Source organism: Bos javanicus, chromosome 10 (genome assembly GCF_032452875.1).
Source record: "Bos javanicus breed banteng chromosome 10, ARS-OSU_banteng_1.0, whole genome shotgun sequence".
Taxonomy (NCBI): Eukaryota; Metazoa; Chordata; class Mammalia; order Artiodactyla; family Bovidae; genus Bos; species Bos javanicus.
Window position 1 is genome coordinate 36,776,044 of NC_083877.1, and position 26,841 is coordinate 36,802,884.

A 26,841-nucleotide genomic window follows, 5' to 3' on the forward strand; every position below is an offset into this window, starting at 1 on the left:
TTGCAGTTTGAATTTTTAGTGTTTTTGAATTTATTCTACAGTTAATGTGTAAATTAAAAATTAGTGTTTTTGATGTGTGAAATTTAGGCATTTAACAATTGGTTTTTTTGGTCATTAAATTTTTTTCTGTGATTAGCAGCCCATTAATTCATTGATGTGGACAGAGGGATGCTAACATTATTAGATAGTTTTTATGAAGAGCACTCTCTAAGGGTTATGTTATTTAAATCTTGCAACTTTTCGTGATAAGGAGGTTTCTCCATTTTACAAATACACTAATTGAGTGCTTAAGCATTTGAGTGGCTTGTTCCTCAAGGTCACATTGCTGTTAAGTGAGCAATAGGGATTTGAACCCAAGTTTTCCAAATCTTTGTGTTTTTTTCTACTGTGTAAGATACGATTTCTGAAATTTGGCCTTCACTCTTATCACCTGTTTACTCTTTTGTTTGTCTAAAAATACTGCAGACAGTATAAAAGCACCACTTAGCTGCTGTGGGGTGGTACCATGACAGAGGATAAAAATCTGGTATTCCTGCTTTCTCAACCTGCTTAGAATTTTGTTGGAAATGTGTACCTGCAAGTTAACTTGATGTAAAGAGAAGATCAGTAAAATTGATATTTGTAGGAAACTGATTATGAAAAATGGAGAATATACCAATTATCAATATCAGGAATGAGAAGTGACATTACTACAGACTTTCAAAGGATAATAAGGAAATATTAGAAACAACTTTATAGTGATAAATTGGACAACTTAGATGAAATGAAAAAGTTTTTTTGAAAGACTGCAAAGTTGCCAGACTCATGAAGAGGAAATAATTGCTTAGCCCTATACCTGTGAACTTGTAATGAAAACTCCCACAGTGACATGAGTTCCAGATATCTTCATGGTGACGTTTGCAAAACTGTTTAAGGAAGAAATAATATCCAGTCTCTACAAACAATCCATAAAATGGTTCATTCTGTGAGACCAGTGTTACCCTAATACTCAAACCAGTTATGAACATACATAAAAATTATAAATAAAAATTTAGCAAGTCACATCTACGTATATTTTAAGGATAAATATGTCATGGCCTAGTGGGATTTATCCCAGGTTTGCAGGGTTGATTTAACATCTGAAAGTAATTACTGTAGTTCACCATTACCATAACAAACTTTTTCTTTTTTATAACAGACTCTAAAAAAATATATATATATCTCATATGATTTCAATAGATATTTTGAAAAATTGGGAAAATCCATTTCCGATGAAAGTCCTTAAGCACACTAGCAATAGAAAGAAACTTCCTCAACCTGATAAGGAGCATCTATAAAAAACTTGGCAGCCAACATACTAATTTTGGTACAAGGCTGGGTACTTCCTCCCAGAGATTAGGAATGAAGAAGATTGTCTTCTTGCATCATGTCTGTTTAACATCATACAGCCTAGCCAGCCAGTAAGGCATGAAAAAGAAAATGCATCCAGGTTGGAAAAGAAGAAATAAAATTGGCTTTTTCGTAGATAGGGGAATTCTAGGAAATCTACAAAACTACTAGAAGTGTAAGTTAGTTGAGTGAGGTTACAGCATTCAGCAATATCAAGATATAGTATATTTGTATATATGCCAGTGAACAACTTGAAATTGAAGTTAAAAATACCATTTAAAATAGTATACAAAGAAATGAAATGCTTAAGGATAAATCTGACTAAAGTTGCAAAAAAAGAAAATCCTTTATACTAAAAAAGTGCTGAGTGCATGCATGCGTGCTAAGTCACTTCAGTTGTGTCTGACTATTTGCAAGCCTGTGACTGTGTGGCCTGCCAGGTTCCTCTGTCTGTGGGATTCTCCAGGTAAGAATGCTGGAGTGGGTTGCCATGTTTTCCAGGGTATCTTCCCAACCCAGGGATCAAACCCACATCTCTTGCATCTCCCGCATTGGCAGATGGATTGTTTACCACTGTGCCACCTAAGTAAATGGAGAGGTACACAGTTTTCATGCATCAGACGATTCTTGGTAAGATACAGTTTTCCTCAGACTGATTTATAGATTTGACTCTGTTCCAGTCAAAACCTCAATAGGCTTCTTTAGGTAGAAATTGGTGAGTTGTTTCTAAAATTTATACGGAAAATAAAGGACTTAGAGTAGTCCTTTGATAAACAAGGACATAGTTGGTAGACTTATACTACCTGATTTTACTGTAAAGCTGATGTAATTGGGAGAAACAAAGACACTCACAAGCATACCTCATTTTATTGTAATTTGAATATATTGCAGTTTTTATAAATTGAAGGTTTGTGGCAATTGATGTCCAGCAAGTCTGTTGGCACCATTTTTCCAGCAACGTTTGCTCCTTTCATGTCTGTGTGTCATATTTTGGTAATTCTCACAATATTTCAGATTTTTTCATTATTAGTACACTTGTATAAATTGTACCAATACAAGATGGCAAACTTAATGAATGTTGTGTGTATTCTGACTACTCTAGCTACTATTTCCCATCTCTCTCCCTCTGCTTGACCTCCCTGTGTCCTGAGACACAACAGTAATGAAATTAGGCCAATTGATAACCCTACAATGGTCTCTAAGTTTTCAAGTGAAAGGAATGGTTTTACATCTCTCATTTTAAATCAAAGCTAGAAGTGATTAAGCTTAGTGAGGAAGGCATGTCAAAAGCTGAGATGGGCTGAAAGCTATGAAGTGCTTTCACCAGTTAGCCAAGTTGTAAATGCAAAGAAAAAGTTCTTGAAGGAAACTTAAAGTGCTACTCCAGTGAACATATGAATGATAAAAAAGCAAAACAGTCTTATTGCTGACACTGAGAAAGTTTCAGTGGTTTGAATAGAGTATCATACCAGTCACAACATTCTCCTAAGCTAAAAGCCCGTAATTGTTTTGAATTCTATGAAGTCTTCTGAGAGAGGGTGAAAAGTTTGAAGCTAGCTGTGTTTGGTTCTTAAGGTTTATGGAAAGAAACTAGCTCCATGACATATAAAAAAATGCATGGAGAGGCAGCAGGTACTGGTATAGAAGCTGCAGCAAGTTATCCAGCAGATCTCACATACAGCAATGACTGCTACACTAAACTGCGGGCATTCAATGTAGGCAAAACAGCCTTATGATGGAAGAAGATGGCATCTACAACAGTTTTGTCAGTTTTTGCTTCATGTATTTTGATGGTCTGTCATTAGGTGTATGAATGTTTGTAAATATTTCTTCTGGATGTATCAAACATTTTATTAGTATATGACACCCTTCTTTGTTGGGCTTCCCTGGTGGCTCAGATGGTAAAGAATCTGCCTGCAATGCAGGAGACCCAAGTTTGATCCCTGGGTCAGGAAGAAGGGAATGGGCTACCCATTCCAGTATGCTTGCCTAGAGAATTCCATGGACAGAGAAACCTACTGGGCTACAGTCTCTGGGGTTGCAAAGAGTTGGACATGACTGAGTGACTAACACACACATCCTTCTTTGTCTGTTTTTTTGATTTGATGTTTACTTTGATCTTAGTATAGCCATCCCTATTCTTTTCTGGTTACTGTTTGCATGGATTATCATTTTCTGTCACTTTCAGCCTGTTTGTGCCTTTGGATCTCAAAGTGAGTCTCTTGGTGACAGAATATATAATTAGATCATGTGTTTTTTTTTGTTTTTTTGTTTTTAATCAATTCTTGCCAGTCTTTCTTCTGATGGAGATTTTAATCTATATTTAAAATAGTAATCTATAAGAAGGATTTTCTGTCATTGTGCTGTTTGTTTTCTGTATACTTTATAACTCCTCGGTTCCTCGGTTCCTGCATTACTGTATTATTTTGTTTTTAGCTGGTATTTTGTTGTGAAATGTTTGAATTTTTTTCTCATTTCCCTTTGTGTGTTTTGTGTAGCTTTTGAAATTTTTTTGGTTACCATCAGTTCAGTTCAGTTCAGTCGCTCAGTCTTGTCTGACTTTTTACAACCCCATGAATTGCAGCACACCAGGCCTCCCTGTCCATCACCTATTCCCGGAGTTCACTCAAACTCACGTCTATCGAGTTGGTGATGCCAGCCAGCCATCTCATCCTCTGTCGTCCCCTTCTCCTCCTGCCCCCAATCCCTCCCAGCATCAGAGTCTTTTCCAGTGAGTCAGCTCTTCACATGAGGTGGCCAAAGTATTGGAGTTTCAGCTTTAGCATCATTCCTTCCAGAGAACACCCAGGACTGATCTCCTTTAGAATGGACTGGTTGGCAGGGGTTACATTTACCATCCTGAAGTTATAACACTCTAAATTTGTATCAACTTAACTTGACTGACATTAAAAAAAACTCTGCTCCTTTATAGCTATACTTCCACACCTTTTGATTGTTAATGTCACAGTGTTACATATTTATACATTGTGTATTCAGAAGCAAATGATTTTTTAAATGCATTAATTTCTTAAATTATGTAGAAAACAAAATTTAGAGTTATAAACTAAAAATAACAATAATACTAACTTTCATACTAATGATTTTTCCCTTTAAATGCATATTAGTCTCAAATTCTATAGAAAATGAAGAGTACATTTACAGAATATGTTATAATAATACTAAATTCTCTCTCTCTGTCTCTGGAAGGACAGTTCTGCTACATTTAGGTTTCTTGGTTGATAGTATTTTTCTTTTAACACTTTGGATAGATCCGATCACTGGTGGCCTCCAGAGTTTCTGATGAGTCATCTGTTCATATTTTATTGAGGATCTCTTGTAAGTGATGATTTGCTTCTCTCTTTCTGCTTTCAAAATTCTTTGTCTTTCTCTTTTTAAAGTTTGATGGTATCACCCAGGTCCTTAGGTTCTATTCACTTGTCTTTAATCTCTTTTATTCCTGTTTCTTAGACTCCCATGATTCCCATGGTGCTATCTTCAAATTCACTGATTCTTTTTTTTGCCTGTTTGAATCTCCTTTTGAGTCCCTGTAGTTAATTTTTCATTTTAGTTACTGTGCTTTTTAAGCTCCAGGATTGCTTTTTGGTTTCTTTTCAGGTTTTGTGTTTCATTATCAATATTTCCATCTTTTTCACATGTTATTTTCTTGACTTTCTCCACATCTTCCTTGATTTTTTTGAGTATCTTTAAGGCAGTTATTTTAAAGTCTTAGGTATATCTGTCTTTTGGTCTTTTTCAGGGATGGTTGATTTATTTTTTTTCTTTGGAATGGGCCATACTTTTTTTTTTTTTAATGCTTTGTGATGTTTTGTGAAACACTGGACATTTGAATCTAATAATGTGGCAACTTGAAATCAGATTCTTTTCCTTCGGATTTTTTTGTTGTTACTTTTTTTGTTTTTTGACTCTTGTAGGCTGTCTTTGTGTCAAGCCTTTCCTTAGGCATTCATGTGTGTGCTTAGTCGCTCAGTTGTGTTCCACTCTTTGCGACCCCAGGGACTGTAGCCCTCCAGGCTCCTCTGTCCATGGGTATTCTCTAGGCAAGAATACTGGAGTGGGTTGCCATGCCCTCCTTTTGGGGATCTTTCCAACCCAGGGATTGAACCCAGGTCTCCTACATTGCAGGCAGATTCTTTACTGTTTGAGCCACCTGGGAAGCCCAAGAACACTGGAGTGGGTAGCCTATCCCTTCCCTAAGGCAGTTTCCTGAACAGGAATCACACCAGGGTCTCCTGCATTGCAGGCAGATTCTTGACCAGCTGAGCTATGAGGGAAGCCCTAGGCATGCAGAGTCCCTTTCTAATTTTCCTTGTATATGCAGGTTTTTTTTTTTTTTCCCCCAAGTGTTCTAGTCTTTGGTGTCTATCTCCTGTAAAGGGGGATGAGTGAAAAGTGAAGAGAGGAAAGGGTGCTGTCCCTTTAAATCCCCCTGGAAGTTACCTAAGACAGAAGGATAAGGCCTTGCAACCAAGTGGGTAGCTTCAATAGCAATGGCTTCCTGCCTCTTTGCATCTCTGTGGCCAGAGGCAGCAGTCAGAGCAGAAATCCCTGATATTTAGAGGACAAGGTCTTTTCTGCCCACCCTGGCTCCCACTGTGTTGTAAGCTGCTCCAGGAACATGTGCACAGCTGCTTGCCAGGTGACCAGGTGATGAGGAATGAGTAGCTGGTATTGTGCCAAGAACTGAAATTGAACCTAATGAAAGTTTACTGTCCCAGTCCTCCCCTGAAAGGTGCAATTCTTCATCAGACTCCAGAGTTTCAAAATATATCAGATTCTGCCAGTACAGTTATTGTTCACATCTAGAATCATATATCTTGGTGCTGCCTACTCCATCATCTCCCCAGAAACTTCTGTGTCCATTCTTAAACAACAACAACAAAAACCCCAAACCCAAAAAACTCCTAGCAAGCAAAACTGAATATTGTAATGGTGTTTCTTCTCTTTTTCATCTGTAATTTCATTGCAGTTCTAATCATTGCAATCCTAATCAAAATTGTGACAACTTTTTATGTGAAACTTGAAAAGCTGATTCCAAAATTTATATAAAAACGCACCTAGAAATAGCCAGGGCAGTCTAGAATAAGGCGGGAGGTCTTGCTTGCTAAATGTCAAAAAAGTTATAGAACTCTCATTTTAAGATGGGATGGGGACTTCCTTGGCAGTCCAGTGGTTAAAAACTTCATGCTTCAAGTACAGGAGGCAAGGGTTCGATCTCTGGTTGGGGAACTGGGATCCCACATGCTGTGTGGTATGGCCAACAACAAAAAAAAGATGCTTCTGGCTTGAGTATCAACTGAATAGACCAGTAGACAAAATAGAGAGGCTGCACTAGACTCAAACACATGAACAGTTGATTTGACAAAAATGGCAGAAGAGTAAGGAAAAGGATGATCTCTTCAGTAAATGTTGGTGGAATCATTGAGTATCCATATGGGGAATATATGAAACTTTATTCCTCACGCTATACATAGAGATAATTTCTACATAGATTACAGACCCAATTGTCAAAGCTAGGCAATACAACTTTTAGAAGATAATGTTTTTAAAAATGTGTGTGTGTATGATCTCATATTAGTAGAAGGGTTCTTAAGCGTGACAGGAGAAATAATCAGTCCTTTTTGGGACTGATTGTCCTTTTGGGTTGGCCAAAATGTTCATTCAGGTTTTTCCATAATATCTTACAGAAAAATCCAAACAAGCTTCTTGGTTAAGCCAATATCTTTGATGAATTAAAAATGAGAAACTCAGGTCTTAAAGACATTAAATGCAAGTGAAGATGTAAGCTACAGTGAGAAAATAGATACTTGCAGTATTTAGGGACTTGTATCCAGAATATATAGAGATATCAGTGTAGATTAATCAGAACTAAGCAGTCCCATTTAAAAAAGGCCCAGAGGCTAAGACTGTGCTCCCAGTGCTTTGGGACCTGGGTTCGATCGCTGGTCAGATAACTAGATCCCACATTCCACAACTGAGATTTCACATGCAGCAACTACAGAGTTATCATCCCGTAACTAAAGATCTACATGCCACAACTAAGATGCAGTATGGCCAAATAAGTGTAAAAATTTTTTTTTAAGTGGGGGCAAGTCTTTTAGAGGCACTTGAGGAGGGATGTTGACCATCTCATTTATAATTGGAAATGCAAACTACATCCACAGCAAGATTCTACTGCATGCCTGCAAAAATGGTTATAATTAAAATTCTCTGATGATATCAGCTCTTAAGAAATGGGAGCTTTGATGTACTGCTAGTGGGAATGTAAATTGGTATAAGCACTTTGGAAAGTAGTTTGACAGTTTCTGCTGGGACTGGTGACTCACATGCCCTTAGTCTAGTAGGTTGACTCCAAAGTAACCAGCAGAACTGCATTCTACAACAGTGTTTTGGCACAATGACTCACAGTAACTAAAACCTGAAAACAAACCCAGATACCTGATAGCATTAGAATGAATAAATAATAGTATGAATAATCAGTGGAATAATATATACTACAGTAAAAATAAATGACTTACATGTAGAATATAGATATATTTTAGAAAATTGTTGAGTGAGAAGGAAAAAGGCAAGGCAGGGAACACATCTCTGTAATTAATTTCAAAAGCAGACAAAATTAAGCTGTGATGTTTAGTGGTGATGTTTGGTGTTAAAAAGGAATGCAGAGAGGTGGCTAATAATTTAAGTGAGTTGCTTGTAGGAAGAAATTATGAGAAAGGCACGCAAAGGCTTCTGGGGTTTGTGGCGATATTTCATTTTTTAATCTTTATAGAGTTTACATGGTTGTGTATTTGTTAATATGTATTGCTATTAAGTTGTATATACATTGTTTCTGTACATATGGGTATTATATTTCACAATAAAGAGATTTAAAATGCCTTCAGAATGGGAGGGAGATGAATATAGTATGCTGATTGTTAGCATAGCAGTTTTCTGGGACTTATATGCCCAACACTTCGTTCATGGAGCAAGTACTCTGGGCACTGCTAGGAGTGAGAGGAGTTAAGATATAGACAGTTAAAACTAAGTCTGTCTGTAAGAAGTTACTGTCAATTTGATGAACAGGTAAACATGTAGATATATATTTATGGTAATTTTAAGTGCCACAATAACAAAAGTGCCATGTTTTAAGTATCATGAACAAAAGGCTTTTTGAGAACTCAGAAGGCAAAATGATAATGCTACGGAACCTTGGGAAGATGGTGTGTATTAGAAAGCATTTGAATAGAAAGAAGGGGATATTACTTTTTTCTTGAAACAGGTTTCTGTTCTTGGCTTCTGTGAATATATGCTACTCTGGCTCTCCCCTCAATGTGCCTTTGCTAGTTTCCTTTATCTGGGTTTCGGATGAAAGGTAGGAGTATCTCAAGTGTATTGTGAGGGGGAAAGAGAAGCGTTCAGTCTTGGATTCCAGACTGTGTAAAGGAGTCAAGCGGGGTTAAGGAAGTGTGAGGAAGTGGACTGTTGTTCTAGGTCTTGTGTGGAGTCTGTCCATTTTCATGGCTTCAGGTGTAGTCTCTGCCAATGGTAGTCTTAATTTTTAATGCTTACCCTAGTTACTGTCATTCCAATCTTAACACTGTCCTCAGCAGAACTCAATTCAATAGATTTTGTGAACTCTCCTATTTACTGGAGCCACAATTTCTGTTTTATCCACAAAATTTAGAGTTGTTTTTGATTCTCTGTGAGGAATTAATATGTTTAGACATTTTAAGAGGTTTTCTTTGGAAGTACTGTGAAGTTATGAGCTATTATTTTCAAAAGAAAAAAACGATGAAAAGGGTTCTTAGTAAATCCTTAGTTTATGGAGGCTTAGAAAGTCCTTAAAAGACGATTGAAAGAGGCAAGACAATATTGCTTGACCTGAAGCCTTTTATTTTTGTAGTAAAATTAAAATGTGTGAAATAATTCATAGAACTAGACAACAAAGCTTTAACCAAATAAGTGATAGAGGCTCTGTATATACCACCTTTTTGTAAGGGCACCCTGGTTACCCTTTTAAAAATTGCAACCATCCCCCTTAAGATATATACTCATACATACTCACTAAACAGTTTATCAATACTTCTCTGGGCTTGGTTTTTTCTCATAAGCACTTGAAAATCCAACATATTTTCATTATTTTCCCTGTTTATTGACTGTCTTACCCTCTTCCCTCTACAACTTAAATATAACCTACATGAAAGCAAGATTTTTTGATCAGTTTTGTTCATTACTGTGTCTACAAAGTCTGATACATATGCATGTTCAAATATTTGAATACCTGAATGAATACTGGGGTTTTAACAGCCTTTGTGAATTATGTGATAAATAAGCTAAGTTATAAAAGTTGGATAACAGAGTCTGCTAAGTAGCTAATGAATTAACTCAATCACATTCTAGCTCAGGTATTTTCCCCCTTTGTGTTTTTTTAATCTTTAAGCCTTTATTCAGTATTTTATAGTTACACTCTGAATGATGTTAGGTTTAGGAGACTTATAGACAAAATTATTCATCAGTAATTGGGTCTTAGTGTTCAGAGCAAATGGACTTCTTATGAGATCAGGTAGCAGTTTGGATACTGCTCTGTTATGCAAGATTAAGTGTCAGTTGGTCCTTTTATGTGATTTTAGGCAAAGATTGTGGGTCTTTGGTTTAGAGCTATCCTCTCTGAGCACTGATCATTGAAATGCAAAACACAGTGTTTGCTTCTCTTGTCTTATTGATGGGAATGGACAATTTGCTTTTGAAAAAGAAGCCAGCAGCCTGTTAACCAAATCCTCCATTTAATTTGGTTAAGAATCAGTGCGTGTTTTCCTTTGTGTAGAACTTGTAGATGGTATGATTTCATCTTAGTCAGGTTTCTTTGCGTTCCTGTTGATGTATTCTTGCTTCTATGCTGAGTTCAGGCTGACTTCTGAATAGAAGTTGTCATCAGAAGGCAACAGTAACAGCTGTGGAACCAGATTGATTGGGTTTGATCCAGGTTCTGCCTCTTATTATTGGACTTCTCTGAACCTCAGCTTTTACAAAGTATCAGTTCAGTTGCTTAGTTGTGTAGGACTCTTTGCAACCCCATGGACTGCAGCTGGTCAGGCCTCCCTGTCCATCACCAACTCCCAGAGTTTACTCAAACTCAGATCCATTGAGTCGGTGATGCCATCCAACCATCTCATCCTCTGTCGTCCCCTTTTCCTGCCTTCAGTCTTTCTCAGCATCAGGGTCTTTACAAATGAGTCAGTTCTTCCCATCAGGTGGCCAAAGGATTGGAGTTTCAGCTTCAACATCAGTCCTTCCAATGAATATTCAGAACTGATTTCTTTTAGGATGGACTGGTTGGATCTCCTTGCAGTCCAAGGGACTCTCAAGAGTCTTCTCCAACACCACAGTCCAAAAGCATCAATTCTTCAGTGCTCAGCTTTCTTCACAGTACAACTCTCATATCCGTACATGCCTACTGGAAAAACCATAGCTTTGACTAGACGGACCTTTGTTGGCAAAGTAATGTCTCTGCTTTTTGATATGCTGCCTAGGTTTGTCGTAACTTTTCTTCCAAGGAGCAAGAGTCTTTTATTTTATTTTATTTTATTTTAAGAGTCTTTTAATTCCATGGCTCCAGTCACCATCTGCAGTGATTTTGGAGCTGAAGAAAATAAAGTCCGCCACTGTTTGCACTATTTCCCCATCTATTTGCCATGAAGTGATGGGACCAGATGCCATGATCTTCGTTTTCTGAATGCTGAGTTTTAAGCCAGCCTTTTCACTCTCCTCTTTGACTTTCATCAAGAGGCTCTTTAGTTCTTCTTCACTTTCTCCCATAAGGGTGGTGTTATCTGCATATCTGAGGTTATTGATATTTTTCCTGGCAGTCTTGATTCCAGCTTGTGCTTCTTCCAGCCCGACGTTTCTCATGATGTACTCTACATATAAGTTAAATAAGCAGGGTGACAATATACAGCCGCGACATACTCCTTTTCCTATTTGGAACCAAATGGAAATAATAATATCTCAAGGACTACTGTTATAGTTACATGAATTAAAACATAGTAAGTGCTTAGAATCTGCAGATAGTGAGGTTCAAAAAATACTTGTTGTTATTTGTAAAATTAAAAAGTGTAACATAGAATGATTATCTTTCCAGGATAATAGAGAAAGCCTCTTCTGATCATGTTAATTATAATAGCATCTCCTGTTAACTCTTTATCCTTTATTTATCCATCTATATTTTTCTGTGTTGTTCTTATTACTTGATACTATATGTTTATTAGATTGTTTTCTCCTGTGGATTATAAACTCTCTGAAGGCAAGAACTTTGTTTTAGTCATAGCTGTTTTCACTCTTGGATCTAAAACAGTGTCTGATTTATAATAGCTATTCAACAAATACTTGGTTAATAGATAAATTAATTAAGGTTCATGAGGGCCAACTAAAGGTTTCTTAGGGGGTATCTATCTGTTTGATTATTTTAATGATTTAATGCTTTTTATGAGGGAGAATATTTTGACAGTGCCTCAGTTAACTTTTGCCTTACCCTTCCTTTTGTTAAGCTATCTGTGAAACAGAACCTGAACAGCCTGTCCGACATTACCCACTGTGGGTAAAAGTAGAAGGTGAAGTAGATCCAGAACCAGTGTATATCCCAACGCCTTCTGTCATTGAGCCTATGAAACCATTGTTGTTGCCTCAGCCAGAAGTTTCATCTACTACTGTGAAGGGCAAACTACTCACTGGAATTAAACCTGCAAGGGCATATACTCCCAAACCCAATCCTGTGGTAAGCTTGGCGTTATACATCTTTTATTGAAAGTTATAAAAATCATTTGTAAAGGTAATGGGTTTCAACCAGATTTTTGGTTTATATTTTGTGAATCATGGTGCTTTCAGGTAGTATGTCTGCAAGCCATCTCCCTTTCTGATTTAGTCAGTTTAATTGATGGCATTTAAAAAGTGTCATAAAAGTTGACAGAAAACAGCAAAATTCTGTAAAGCAATATCCTTCAATAAAAAATAAACTAATTTTTAAAATGTCATAAAAGTAGAGTGAATAGTAGTACAATTGACCCTTGAACAACAGGGAGGGTTTGGAGTGTAGACCCTTTGTGCAGTCGAAAGTCCGCGTGTAATGCTACAGTTAGTTTTTTGTGCCTGTGGTTCTGCATGTGTGGACTCAACCAACTGAGGATCATATAGTATACTGTAGGATTTACTATTGAAGAAAAGCTGTACTTGGACCTGTGCAGGATTATTATAATTCTTAAAGATAGCTAAATCTCTCTTTAGGAGGATCATATCAAATTGGCTTTTAAAAAAATGACTTGGCAAAAGTCTTCTAAAGGTTCTCTTACTCCTGTAGTATAGAATATTGAGTGATTGAGATGTAGTATGCACTATTAGAAAAGCATTAGGAAGAAACTTTAAAGAGTCACTGTGATCTTTTTAAAGCATATTGTCTTTATATACAATAAAGTTTAAGGTTTAAAAGAATAGTTGCATGACCAGGTGAAGACAATAGGTAGAAGATCTAATGCTTCTCTTGTGTTAATAGCTTAAGCAGTTCTGATTATTAGTAAATCTATTTCAGTCTTTCTGTTTAATTAAATTGAAGAAAGATTGTTCAGTACAGTGCTATTTAGTGTGGTCTCTATACAGTGCTAATATATAACTGTTTGTTACTAGTCTGTGATGAAATAAGTATAAAAACAGGTAAACATGTAGATATATATTTATGATAATTTTAAGTGCCACAATAACACTGTGTTATTATCAAAAAGGAGATATTTAGAAACTTTTGCCACAAGTTGGTAGAGAAATTTTTATCTATTAAATCTAATACTGAAAAACTTGATCTTTGTTTTTCTAGTAATTTATTTTACTGTCTTTTCAAAAATATCAGTCTGTGTGTGACAGGTAATTAAGAAATTTATCCTTCACTGCAGATAATTTGAGAACCACTGCTCTGGTGTGCTGAATTTTCTTAAAAGAGAAACAGATCCTTTCTGACTGCCCCAAGAGTCAGCACATACAAACTGTAATTGTACTATTTAAAGTTTGCATTAAAAATTTTTAAGTGTTGTGATAGAAGCAAAGATTACATCCTTTTCCTTTTGGAATCCTGGAGACCTTGCCCCCCAATATTTGGAATGTTTTGTTGTATGAAACTTACAGATCCGGGAAGAAGACAAGGATCCAGTCTACTTGTACTTTGAAAGTATGATGACTTGTGCCCGAGTTCGAGTGTATGAACGAAAAAAAGAGGAAGAGAGACAACCATCACCATCACCATCCCCATCATTTCAGCAGCAGGGCTCATGTCATTCTAGTCCTGAGAACTGTAGTGTAAAGGTGAATTCCTTATTGCATAGATTTCTCTTTTTAACTTCCAGTTCCTTGCTGCTAGTATTAGAATTTGCATTACTGTTGGTATAATATGAAATAATTCTTTAGGGGCAGAGAAGGTTTACATAATGTGCATATCAATTTATGTTTCTCTGCATACCTATTCTAGAACATATTCCCTTAAGGTCATTTTAAAAGTATTACTCTTTCTGAAGTAGGAGTAATTTTGAAAATTTAAACATTTTTGGTTTTAATAATGTGGTTTATTAGGATTTGAATCTTTCTGCATTGGTGAATTTTCTAAATAGTTGAAACTTATTTCATTAAACATCAAATATTTTTCCTTCTTTATTAGAATTACACTATAAAATGCAATGTTAATTGTTTTCTTGGTAACTCAGTCACTATCACAGACGTTAAACAGCAAGACTACTTGTTTTTATGGTTGTATAGTGTGATGGTAATGCAACTGTGCCTGTGGATGTCAAGATGTTCTTTGAGTACTTTAATTTTTCTATTATTTTAGGCTTCCTTGAGAGATTTAATTCATATGTCCTACTCTCTTGATACTAAATATGTATTGAATTGAAGTATTTGTGTTGTTCTCTTTGTCAGGAGCCAGCTTCTGAACAGCAGCCTTTGAAACCACTCACTTGTGACCTGGAGGATGATTCTGATAAATCACAAGGTCAGAATGAAAACTATGACTTATCATTTGATCGTGATTATTAATATATAGGTATGGACTGTACTAATAATGAAGGGGAACCAAAGCTACCAATCCAGAGCATGTCTACCTACCTTGTTTCTAGTTTTGGTAAAAATAGAGACTACAGGTAAGTTTTTTTCCCAGTTTTTTGCTGTGTTTAACACTCCTGTTCTAAGAAGTACAATTTGTTGGTATTCGTGGTATGGTGTGTTGTAAGAAACAGGATGAGGTCGGTGATTTTTTTTAAACTCCTTTACAAACCTCAGCAATATTGACATCATTAGTTACAGAAATTTTACCTGAGATTTTCAATAGTTGCTGCAGTTGGAGAATACAGAGGGAGAAAGGAAGGAGTATCACTGATTTATCTAGTAAATGTTACTGCTAGAATTAGTATGATGAAGGTAGTGTCTAGGGAATTAACTGTTTGTTTTTGATTTTGCTTCTTAAGACATCAGACATTTAAGCAGCAGTGTCTCCTAAACTTTTTTTATGGCATGATACACATACAAAAGTGATAATGTTGCTAGCACATTGAGGCAAGTGGAGAGGGTGCCTGTTAGCATGATCACCCTGAAGGCTGAGGGGATCGCTGTCCTGATGTATTGATAACTGTAGTACATTGGTTGGGAGATCCTGCTATAGAAATCTAGCTAGTGAAATGTATATTTAGTTAATGTGTTGCCATGAATGTAAACATACTTGAGGTGTGCATGGTCTTGCATCAAATGTAGAAGTGGAACAATCATATCCAGAGGCACAGAAGTAGTTCTGAAATATTTGCAGTGGAAACTAGAGGTAGAGTACAAGGGTTTTTTTCCCCAACAAAAACATCATCTTTCTTGCTGTTCTTTAGGGTTGACTCTACCTCTCACATATTACAAAGCATCTTGCAAGTGTCTTTGCTTTGCTTATATGGATAGCAAGTACACTATACTATATAAGCCTAACCCTGGTTATATACTTTGTTTGCAAGATAGTACCTTCTTATGTAATAGTTAATGGCTTTTTAGAGCAATCTCAAGAGGGATTCACTTTTATTAAGAGGGCCCAATGAGTAGAATAGTGAAGACTATTATAGTCTGATTTTCTGGAATCTTTCTTTTTTTCATGGAAAACTCCCAAATTGTGAGTGTCAGTTTACCACTGAAAGTCCATGGGAATGGGATACTGGGCAACTGTTGAATATCTATGCTCCTGGCACTTTTCTGAGAACTCAGGAAAAATGAAAATCTTTCAAAGTTCAGAACAAAATGCTATAATGCAGAAATATCTTTCAATTCCTTACCAGAAAAGAGCTGGAAGTCTTCCTGCAATGAAGGGGAATCAGCTTCTACCTCCTATGTGCATCAGAGGTCACCTGGTGGTCCCACCAAACTGATCGAGATCATCTCAGACTGCAACTGGGAGGAGGATCGGAACAAGATTTTGAGCATCTTATCCCAGCACATCAATAGCAACATGCCACAGTCACTTAAGGTGGGCAGCTTCATCATTGAGTTGGCTTCTCAGCGAAAGAGCCGGGGTGAAAAGAATCCTCCTGTTTATTCTTCTCGTGTGAAAATCTCTATGCCATCATGTCAAGATCAAGATGATATGGCTGAGAAATCTGGATCAGAGACTCCTGACGGTCCATTATCCCCTGGGAAAATGGATGATGTCTCTCCCGTGCAGACAGATGCCCTGGATTCAGTGAGGGAGAGATTACATGGAGGCAAAGGTCTGCCCTTTTATGCAGGGCTTTCTCCTGCAGGGAAGCTTGTGGCCTATAAACGTAAACCCAGTTCAAGCACATCTGGGCTTATCCAGGTGAGAATTATCTTTAATCTGGATGTAGCACCTTTTTATACTTAGGTACCACCTTGATTTTTCACAGCCCTTTGTGGGCTTTACATTATTTATCTTTGCATTCCTTGGGAACTGGGTGACAAAATCGTCATCTCTTTTTGTAATAGGCCTAGGTTAGATGTATACCCAGGGTGAATTTTTGGCACATTTTACAAACAGAAAGGTAGAGCCCTGTATGAGCTTATAGTTTTCTTTTTAGTCTTTCTAGAAAGTTGCCTTTAAGCTGTTTTACCTAGGCTATAGTGATATTTTGACAGTCAAGCAAGAATAGTAAGGGATTCAGTCTAGTTCTTGGGATTATTATTAGCAGATAACTTTTAAAATAAAATGAAGTGAAGTTAATTTTTAAGATAAGCAATACATGTTTGAAAACTTGGGAGAAAATTTAAATTTAGGAAGATGTTATTCAAATACATAAATTTTTAAAAAATTGAGCCACAGTTTACATATTTTATCTTTATTTGATTCATAGAGTTCTTGCCAGTCTAATCATTGTTATAGGGCAAATATCTATATCCTTGCTACGTAGTACTTCAGACAGATATATTAGTAAAATTACACTGGCATGTAGAAAATCTTTTTGAAGGGAAGTTCTGAGGTAAAATGTAGTCATAGGTCCAAAAGAGTTTCTCCTTTTGTTCAGTGACATTAAATGCACTTTTATATCAGAGTACCAAATGTGGGGTCCTGTCTGACATTACTGCTAAGGTTACTTGACTTCACTAGCTCAGCTGCTTCTCTGGGTTAAGGACTGTGCCACCATTATAACTGATCTACTTAATTAAAAACTTTCTATTGCAGTTACCATGTAACTGCTTCTGTTGATATTTCTTAAACTCTTAATGATGAGAGTGTTTTCTCCTTGTTTAATTTACTGATTGATGCTTTGAGAATAGCAACTTACCTGATATTTTAGTGAAACTAGGCCCCCTTCAAATAGTCATAGAAATTTTGTGTTCTCCTGTCTAGGACTCAGAATGCCCCCATAAAATATGAACCTGCATAGCAGTCAGGCCACTGTAAGGTATGCTTTGGGAAAGCTGCCGAGTAGTCTTCAGAGCAAGTCCCAAAGAAGAAGACAGGCGTATCTGATCCAGACTCCACAGAGCCTGGAAAACTGTGCAGGAAAGTTTACTCTAGGATGGAAAGATCATATTCTTTGGATCAAACTCGGGGCAAATATATACCTGATCTGTCTGGAAATAACAGTTTTATCTAAGTAACAGAATAATTTTTGTGTCTTAGAAGAGGGAGTAGCTTGGTGTAGCTCTTCTCCTGACCAGTTCTCTGTTAATTTAGAGAGTAGGATTTTCTCTGCCTTACTCCACTTCCTCACCCCTTTAAATGATGGAAAAGAGAGACAGAAAAAGATTTCTTCTATAGTCATTTAGCAATAAGACATAGAGAACTTAAGTAAGAAACTTGGGAAGTTTTGTTTTCTTTCTTTTTAAAATGATTCTCCTGTGTAAGATGGGCAGTCTGTCAACTCAGGCAATAGAGAAGAATCTTTACCTCATTCATTGATTCACTTTCTTCTGACAATTTAGTGGCAACTTAAAAAAAATTACAATGAATTTCAACTAGCATTTATTTTGAGTCCAAGTTTTGTGCAAAAGATGAAGATAGTTGTCTTCAAAACTGAATTTTTTGAAAACTGAAAACTAAGGTGACTTTGTGGCTTAGGTATTTGTAACAGTGACTTTCTCATAAGTTAAAGCAGACTTCCATGTATTTTTCAAATATTAAGGACCCTTGTGAGAAAGCTTCATTATGCCTCTGGTCTCATCAGAGAGATTCTGTGGAACACAGTTACTCATTTTTATGCTGATGATTATTAATAGCTCAACCATAATTGCTTATTGACAAGTAAAACAATTGGATGATTCCTTAGATTTGACTGTATCTTCCACAAATCTAGAATGCAGGTATGATGAGTTTCTGTTTTTAAACTTCCAAAATGAAGGAGATGAGATTAGTTGAGAATATCAGATGGCAGCATTTTTTTTTCATCTCCTAAATACTCAGATTATACCAAATGGGAAAAGTCCATTTCTTTTTCCCTTTAAATCTGAAAAATTAGACTTTTAAAACCTTGTAAAAATGAAACCCTTGTCAAGGGAGATGAGTTAGCAAGAGAATTTTATCTTTACAGAATTTCTCTTTGCCACTTGTTTCAGGTTAATGGTAAGAGTTACCCGCAGGCTAAGTTGCTATTGGGACAGATGGGGGCATTGCATCCAGCCAATAGGCTAGCTGCTTATATCACAGGCAGGTTGCGACCCTCAGTCCTGGACCTCTCAACCCTCAGTACTGTCATCTCCAAGGTAGCATCCAATGCCAAGGTGGCTGCATCCAGGAAACCACGCACCCTGTTGCCTTCAACATCCAATTCCAAAACGGCATCATCTTCTGGCACTACAACAAATCGCCCTGGGAAGAATCTGAAGGCGTTTGTCCCGGCGAAAAGACCAATTGGTAAGTTGGACTGTTTATATGTTTTTGGAAGGGTTGTGACTTGGTGCTGGGCCAGTGGATACAGATATGGAGGTTGTAAAACTTAGAGAAATATAGAAGTTGGTACTTTTTTTTCTTGATGTTTATCTTGCCTGAATTTAAATATTTTTTTAGTAACTCTTCTGATGACCTACAGTACTAAATAAATTGAGTTATAGTTAGTTTTATAGTTATTTCCCAGACGTTTAGACTGGTTTTGTTAACATAGAAAAGACTTAGCTTTTTAATTTTGTTTTGCAGAAGGGAATACATATTCCTGAGTACTTTCCCTAATTTACTATTTCTCCTATGAGGACTGGTGTTTTTGGTAACCAATCGTATGTATGTTCCCTGAATTTATGAAACCAAGGAGCTAGCAAAATCAAAATGCATTATGTTAGTATAGACTTAGAGTAGAAGGCTCTTGTAAAACGTAATTCTGGGAACATTGATTTATTATATTTATCCCTATTCTGTGAGTAAAAACCTAATTTATTTAACATCTTAGTGTTAGAGTCTGTAATAAATTGCCTCCTTAAATCATTTGTGTTTTAGAATTGACAGTATATACAGTTGATTTTATTGGATTCCTCTTTTTGTTTTTTCACATCTGTTTAGAAATGTTAAATAAAAATGTCATTTGCTGTGTTTTTATTCCTCTTAATAGGAAATTGAAATCTCTGGCTAAATGCTGGAGTTGTGTGAAGATGGAGTATAGGCATTACCTTAAAAAGAACTCTTTCTACCTCTTGTTAAAAAGGTAGCTTTAACTGGTGATCTTAAAAAAAAAAAAAAAAAAAAAAGGATCGTCTTATCCTGGCCTCTTCTGAAATGTCTTTTTGCATATTTCTAAAATGCAAAACTTTACTGTTTTGTAAAAGGACAGCAATAAAGAGGTAGAGGTGCTGTGACAGAAGGAAGTGGTGCAAACAGATTTTAAAATTAGAATTAGGAATACAATTTCCTTACTTTCTTCCTCTGTTTTAGATGCTGAAGTTGTGTGCTGCTGTGCTATACAGTCTTTTTAGTGTTCTGGCAGTTAGACTGTATTGCATAACCAAAGGAATTTCAGAAGGAACATCCAATTTTATTCCCTTTAGTTGTTAGAACTTTGAAAGTTAGGTTTGGGTGGACAGGTATGTTTGACTTCTGTGAGTGGAAATTACAGGTACATACCTGTAAGAAATTGACCCAGTGGTGCACAATAAATGTTGATAAACACAATCACTACAAGGATGAAATATGAGAACTGAAGATTTTTGACCTGCAAATTTTTATTTGCAGCGGCTCGACCCTCTCCTGGTGGTGTGTTCACACAGTTTGTGATGAGTAAAGTTGGAGCCCTGCAGCAGAAGATCCCTGGAGTTAGCACACCCCAACCCCTAACAGGGCCACAGAAGTTCAGTATCAGACCTTCTCCAGTAATGGTCGTCACACCTGTGGTTTCTTCTGAGCCAGTTCAGGTGTGCAGCTCTGTGACTGCTGCTGTCACTACTACCACCCCTCAAGTGTTTTTAGAAAATGTTCCTGCTGTGACACCTACGACTGCTCTATCTGACGTGGGAACTAAAGAAACTACTTATTCTTCTGGTGCCACCACTGCAGGGGTTGTTGAGGTCTCTGAAACTAATACCAGCACCCTTGTAACACCTACCCAGTCTACAGCCACTTTGAACCTTATCAAAACGACTGGGATAACTACCCCTGTGGCTTCAGTTGCTTTTCCTAAGTCTTTGGTAGCATCTCCTCCAACCATAACTCTTCCTGTTGCTTCCACTGCCTCCACCTCCATAGTCGTGGTGACCACAGCTGCATCTTCTTCCATGGTGACCACACCAACTTCATCTCTGAGCTCTGTTCCCATTATACTCTCGGGAATTGATGGGAGTCCACCAGTGAGCCAGAGACCAGGTAAGGCCTAGATGTTACAAGCTGGTTTATTTTATAGCTGGTTATATAACCTTGTGGTTCTGATAGAATTACAGGTAAATATCAAGTGTTTCTGCTATAACAGGAAAAAAAAAAAAAAACTTTACATTCTGCAAAACTGAACACAAAAAATAATGGACTTCATGGTAAATACAGGGTTAGTACAGTCAGTGAACATTTGTGCAGTTTTGTAACCAGTGAGTGAGTGAAAGTCGCTCAGTCATGTCTGACTCTTTGCAATCCCATGGACTCTAGCCTGCCAGGTTCCTCTGTCCATGGAATTCTCTAGGCAAGAATACTGGAGTGAGTAGCTGTTTCCTCCTCCAGGGGATGTTCCCAACCCAGGTATTGAACCCAGGTCTCCTGCATTGCAGGCAGATTTTTTACAGTCTGAGCTACCAGGGAAGCCCCAGAATGCTAATAAAAACTATTAACCTTCAAGATAAACAGCCTTAACAGATGGTTTAGTGGAGCTAGAGATTTTCTCAGGAAATTAAAAATATTCAAAAGCATTAGAATGGAAATGCTACATTTGGGAGTGGAACTCTGAGCCAGTAGAGCAGCCATTAAAGTGGGTGCAGGAGGAAGTGCAGCAGCTCTTGTGTGTTGAGAGCTAAGGGCTCATGTCTCTGAGGGAACCAAATGTAGGTGTGCCCAGTTTTGGGAGTGGGAGAGCTGCTGCTTTATATTTAAAAAGGACAGATCAGAGGGCTTCTGCTTATGTTGCAGCCAAGCTGAAGGTCTTTTCTCTTGCTTAAGATTAAAATTCTAGGTCCTTTTTTTTTTTTTTTTAAGGTCCTCTTGCCTAGTAAAAATCATTTGTGAATCAGCCCAACTCCTATATACTATACATTCTCTTAATTATTATACATAAACTGATTGAAATAGAAGTAGGGAAGCATATTTCTTTGTTTAGGACTCGGATATTTTATATGTCAACTTTTTAGTTAAAGTTAATTTTTTTCTCTTGTTGACTTAGTTTAAGTGAATTTGAAATAGAAATAGTTCACACTTTGGTCACTTTTATATCCTAATTCAACCAGCTAAAGTAACTTAGTAGACTCAAAGAAGAATTAGTATGGAAAGGAGTGTGAGAGATACAGGATATAGTGTGTGTGTTAGTTGCTTAGTTGTGGCCAACTCTTTGTGACCCTACGGACTATAGCTGATGAAGCTCCTCTGTTCATGGACTTCTCCAGGCAAGGGTACTAGAGTGGGTTGCCATTCTCTTGTCCAGAGGATCTTCCTGACCCAGGAATTGAAGCCGGGTCTCCTGCATTGCAGGTAGATTCTTTACCATCTGAGCCACCAGGGAAGCCCCTACAGGATATAAGGGGGAATAAAATAACTGACAACAGTTCTGTCTTGGTTATTGATAGTTTTCCTACTAAATATTTTTGTCTTCAGGGGCATGGTTTAAATCCCTGTAGATATTTTAGGAAAGAAGGGATTTATAAATTGAAGTGCTGTTGAAAGGAAAAGTGGATGACAGTGTCAATTTTGTTGTCTTTTGCTACTTCCTGTCAACACACGTACCAAAAATGGCTAATAATATTATTTCAAAAGTAAGATTGTGTTTGATGAAGCCTTTTTGATTTCCTTTTGAAACTCACAGTTCACATCTTGTCATATTTTAACTGGTCACGTCTTCTAAATCATGTATTCTAACCTTTCTTTATATTTTTAATTATGTCATGAAACTGTGAAGTTGTTTACCTTTTGTAGTTCATTTTCTCTCAGATTTCAGTCACTCAGAACATACGTTCAAGTATTTTGCTCTGATTCCCATTTGTACTCTCATATAATTGATTTATTATTGTTATTTAAATCAAGTCAGTTGTTCACTTAAGTATACTTTTAAAAGGAGCAGTATTACTGTAATTGGAAACCAGCATTACTTGCCAGAATGGAGGATAGTCTCTTAAATAAATAAACTGAACCAATAATAATAAAAAGTATCAAATACTAGCCAGCTCCTGTGTATTTTTAACATGTGACTTGTTCTCTGTTAATGAAGGAAGTTAGAAAATGCTGGCATAGTCTTTTTTTTTTAATTTTAATATTAAAGACATAATATCAGAGACATAATTTCTTCTGTATTTAATCAAAAGATTAAAATTCTGACAGTATAATATGGTGTTATTCTATATGACATACCACCTTAAAGTATCTTATGTAATACTACTTGAGGAAATACTAGTTGTATATTTTCTTATCTGCTCTTCTATAAAAGGAGCTGACTCACATCACTCCCAACTTCTAAGGAAGTATGTGATTTTGTTATAGTTTCATAAAGTGGATCCCAACTCGGGGATTTAGACCTCTGACTTTTTCATTTGACTTTTCATCCTTTTGTCTTTCTCTTCTTCCCTGAGCTCTCACCCAGTGCAATAAATAATCACTTATTTAGTGTGTATATTAAAGGCTGCTTTGGGAGTAATTTGGTTTTGAATCATTCTGTAAAACTCAATTTGAATAGAAATTTTCAGGAAATTAAGAATGTTTTACTTTAACATGTTTCTCACATAAGATAGATGATTTTTTTGTTTGTTTAAAAAGTTGCACACTATTTTTTTTTAATCAGTTTGGTCTTGTGTTGTTATTTCCTTTTCAAAAGTAATCATGGATCTTCTATAGTAATTTGTCATGTAAATGTTAAGGAGCATCACTTTCTTTTAGAAATTTGATACTTTTTTTGGGCAGAGTGCATATTACATATTAAAATCTTTGTTTTGTTTGGCTTGTTAATTTTTCTGTTTAGTGACAAACTGATGAAAATTTTTATTTAAAAATGTCAAAAAAAGAATAATTGAAAATAATAATGTTAAAGAAATTCAGTAATTTGAATGGTAATATTAGATCACTTTCATTTATGCTTACTATTATCATTATTCCTACTTCTTTATTCCTATGACCAAAAACTCATACTGTTTTTTCCCATATCCTTGGTGTTTTCTTCCAGACATTGAAGTGCATCTTTCAGTACTATTAATGTTTTGAGATCTCTTTCAATTCACATCTTCTGCATTAAATTTCTACCTTTTCTGTTTCAAAACTATGTTTGCCTCTTCCTAACCAGGCTTTATTTCCCTACTTCTTTGATGTCTCTTAATTTCATTCCATTTTTGGGGGATATGTGTTTTTTTTTCCTTTTGAAAAATAATTTTCACAAATCTGTATGCTTTGCTTATTCATCAGTGAACTTTAAAGGCCAAGAAGTTTTTTTGTACCTTGTGATTTTTAGTCTTTGACTTTGTCTTCCTTGAGTAAGACCTGTTAAACTAAGTCATAAGCCTGTTAAGTATTAACAGCCTGAATTTTTAAGTTGAACAGAAAATTTACTTGAACTTTAATGAGAATCCAGGTTTAGAGTTGTGCCTGTGTTCTTTCTTTAGGCAGAAGTATTATCTCTTTAAATGTACCTCTTGACAGTTGAGACTTTCTTTTTTTACCAATCTAAATGTAAGGCCCTGTAAGCTGTGGTTAATACTTAAGTTTAAAGTAAATTATTCTCAGCCATAAGTCCTGTGTCCTATATCATGGACATAACAGAATTTTGCCAACTCTGTAATTTAAATTTGTACTTATTTGTAGCATGGTTAGATTCTTTGTCATAATTATTTTTTCCCAAGTATTAAAGGGAAATTCTGATACTATGTTTCCATTTCCTATTTTTCAGAAAATGCCCCTCAGATTCCAGTGGCTCCTCCACAGGTCTCTCCTAACACAGTGAAACGTGCTGGACCTCGATTGTTGTTGATTCCAGTGCAGCAGGGTTCTCCTACTCTTAGACCTGTCCCAAACACACAACTTCAGGGACATCGGATGGTCTTGCAGCCTGTTAGGAGTCCAAGTGGAATGAACCTATTCAGGCACCCTAATGGGCAGATTGTCCAGCTTCTCCCTTTGCATCAGCTTCGAGGATCTAATAACCAGCCCAACTTACAACCTGTCATGTTTCGGAACCCAGGTATAAAGTTAGAGATATTTTTGATAAGTTTCTCTTTTCTTGAATCATTTGGTCATATGGTATATTTATATACCAGCATTGGTCTTATCAGTCTCTTGAAATCAATCACCTGTTAGGAAAAAAATACGTACTTTGAAAGTCTTTGATGTGGGCAATGGTGATTTAAAATGCTTTTTTTTTCCTCACCAGGGTCTGTGATGGGAATCCGTTTACCCACTCCTTCCAAACCATCAGAGACTCCACCTTCTTCGGCTTCGCCCTCTGCTTTCTCCGTTGTGAATCCTGTAATTCAGGCTGTTGGGTCTTCTCCAGCAATGAATGTTATCACTCAGGCACCATCATTGCTTTCTTCTGGACCTAATTTTGTGTCTCAGTCTGGTACATTGACTCTGAGGATTTCCCCTCCTGAACCACACAGTTTCACAAGTAAAACAGCCTCTGAAACCAAAATAACTTATAGTTCAGGAGGGCAGCCTGTTGGTACAGCCAGTCTTATTCCTCTCCAGTCTGGTAGTTTTGCCTTGTTGCAGCTCCCAGGACAAAAGCCTGTTCCCAGCTCCATTCTTCAACATGTTGCTTCACTTCAGATGAAAAGAGAATCTCAGAATGCAGACCAGAAAGATGAAACAAGCTTTTTAAAAAGAGAACAAGAAACCAAGAAGGTTCTGCAGTCAGGAGAAGCTGTAGAGCCTGAGACTAATATAATAAAACAAAACTCAGGAGCTGCTGTCTCAGAAGAAACTCTGAATGATTCCTTGGAAGATAGGGGTGATCATTTAGATGAAGAATCCCTTATAGAAGAAGGGCCTACAGCTGTTAAACCTTCTGAGCATGTCTGTAGCACTGGCTCACACGCAGGTGAAGACTATAAAGATGTTGAGGAAGAATACGGGATTAGGAACCATAACAGTTCCAAAGAAAAACTGACTGTTCTAGAAGTTAAGACCATTTCTGGAAGAGCCAGTAACATGACAGTCCAAAGTGTGAATAATGTGCAGCTTAAAAAACTCGGTGATGTGAAAGTGGAACAGCAGAAAGGCTTAGACAATCCAGAGGAAAAATCAAATGAATTTCCAGTTATCTCTAAAGAAGAAAGCAAAGTTGAATTTTCAGGCAGTAGAGTTGCGGAGCAGCAATCTAATCCAAAGCCAGAGGCCAAGGAGAAGGAATGTGGAGAGTCTCTGGAGAAGGACAGCATTAAGGAGGGGTGGAGAAAACACTTAAAGGGCCCTTTGGCCCAGAAATATGTTAGAACTTCACAAGAAGGCAAGAATGAGACAAATGAGCAATTAATTAAAGAAACAAAAACTTGTAAGGAAAATTCAGATGTGTTTCAACAAGAACACAGTATCTCTGATTTACTTGGAAAAAGTGGAACTACTGAGAATGCCAGAATTTTAAAAACTGAATGTGATTCTTGGAGTAGGATTTCTAGTCCTACAACCTTCTCCATTGTCCCTAGGAGAGCTGCCAAAGGGAGCAAAGGGGACGGACATTTTCAAGGTCACTTACTGCTCTCAGGAGAACAGATAAAACCAAAGCAAGAGAAGACGGGTGGCAGAAGCAGTACTGACTTCACTGTTTTGGAGTTGGAAGAGGAAGACGAAGAAGATGAGAATGAGAAAACCGATGATTCTATTGATGAGATTGTGGATGTTGTTTCTGACTACCAGAGTGAGGAGGTTGATGATGTAGAAAAGGTGGTGAGCCCATTTTTGTTGTGACTGAAACCTCAAGAATTTAAATGATTCATTAGAGACAATAGCTTTTCCAGAAGATAACTTAAGACCTGATACATTCAATTGGATGCCTAGGTTTAAATCATGATTAAATGACTTTGTAGTTTTTAGGCTGTGTCAGTCAGGTAACATTTATTGAGCTTATATTGTGTTTTGAGACTTCTCTGATATTATACAGGAAGGCTGGTTTAAGCCTTGGGGGAATAGATGCTTTGAGAGTCCCTATCAAATTAGGTTTTTTGTTTTGTTTATTTTTTTAAAAAATCCTAAAATCACTACTCCCATTTGATCTCAGTTTTTTTCACATTTTTTATGCAAAGTTATTGTAGCTTATCTGGTAGATATATATAAGAAGCAGGGAATGGGTGGCCTTAGAACTGGAAGATAATTTGTCAGCATTTGTAGAGATGTTTTTTGTTTTGGAGAGAAATGAAAAACATCATTTAGTATTT

General features: G+C 36.7%; 1 protein-coding gene across 24 annotated transcripts in view; it reads left to right on the top strand.

Annotated features, from left to right (window-relative positions):
• Nucleotides 1-26,841, top strand: part of MGA (MAX dimerization protein MGA) — a 147,633-nt gene that overhangs the window by 104,253 nt on the left and 16,539 nt on the right. For 10 of the 24 annotated variants that reach the window (XM_061430835.1, XM_061430834.1, XM_061430849.1 and 7 more), the window contains 8 exons: nt 11,913-12,139; nt 13,531-13,707; nt 14,317-14,389; nt 15,702-16,219; nt 18,436-18,733; nt 20,036-20,662; nt 24,360-24,650; nt 24,840-26,353. In XM_061430835.1, the coding sequence (XP_061286819.1) occupies nt 11,913-12,139; nt 13,531-13,707; nt 14,317-14,389; nt 15,702-16,219; nt 18,436-18,733; nt 20,036-20,662; nt 24,360-24,650; nt 24,840-26,353 (3,725 nt within the window). Of the gene's footprint in view, nt 1-11,912; nt 12,140-13,530; nt 13,708-14,316; nt 14,390-15,701; nt 16,220-18,435; nt 18,734-20,035; nt 20,663-24,359; nt 24,651-24,839; nt 26,354-26,841 lie in introns of those variants that run through there. The other 14 variants (XM_061430838.1, XM_061430843.1, XM_061430839.1 and 11 more) reach the window with 14 other exon arrangements.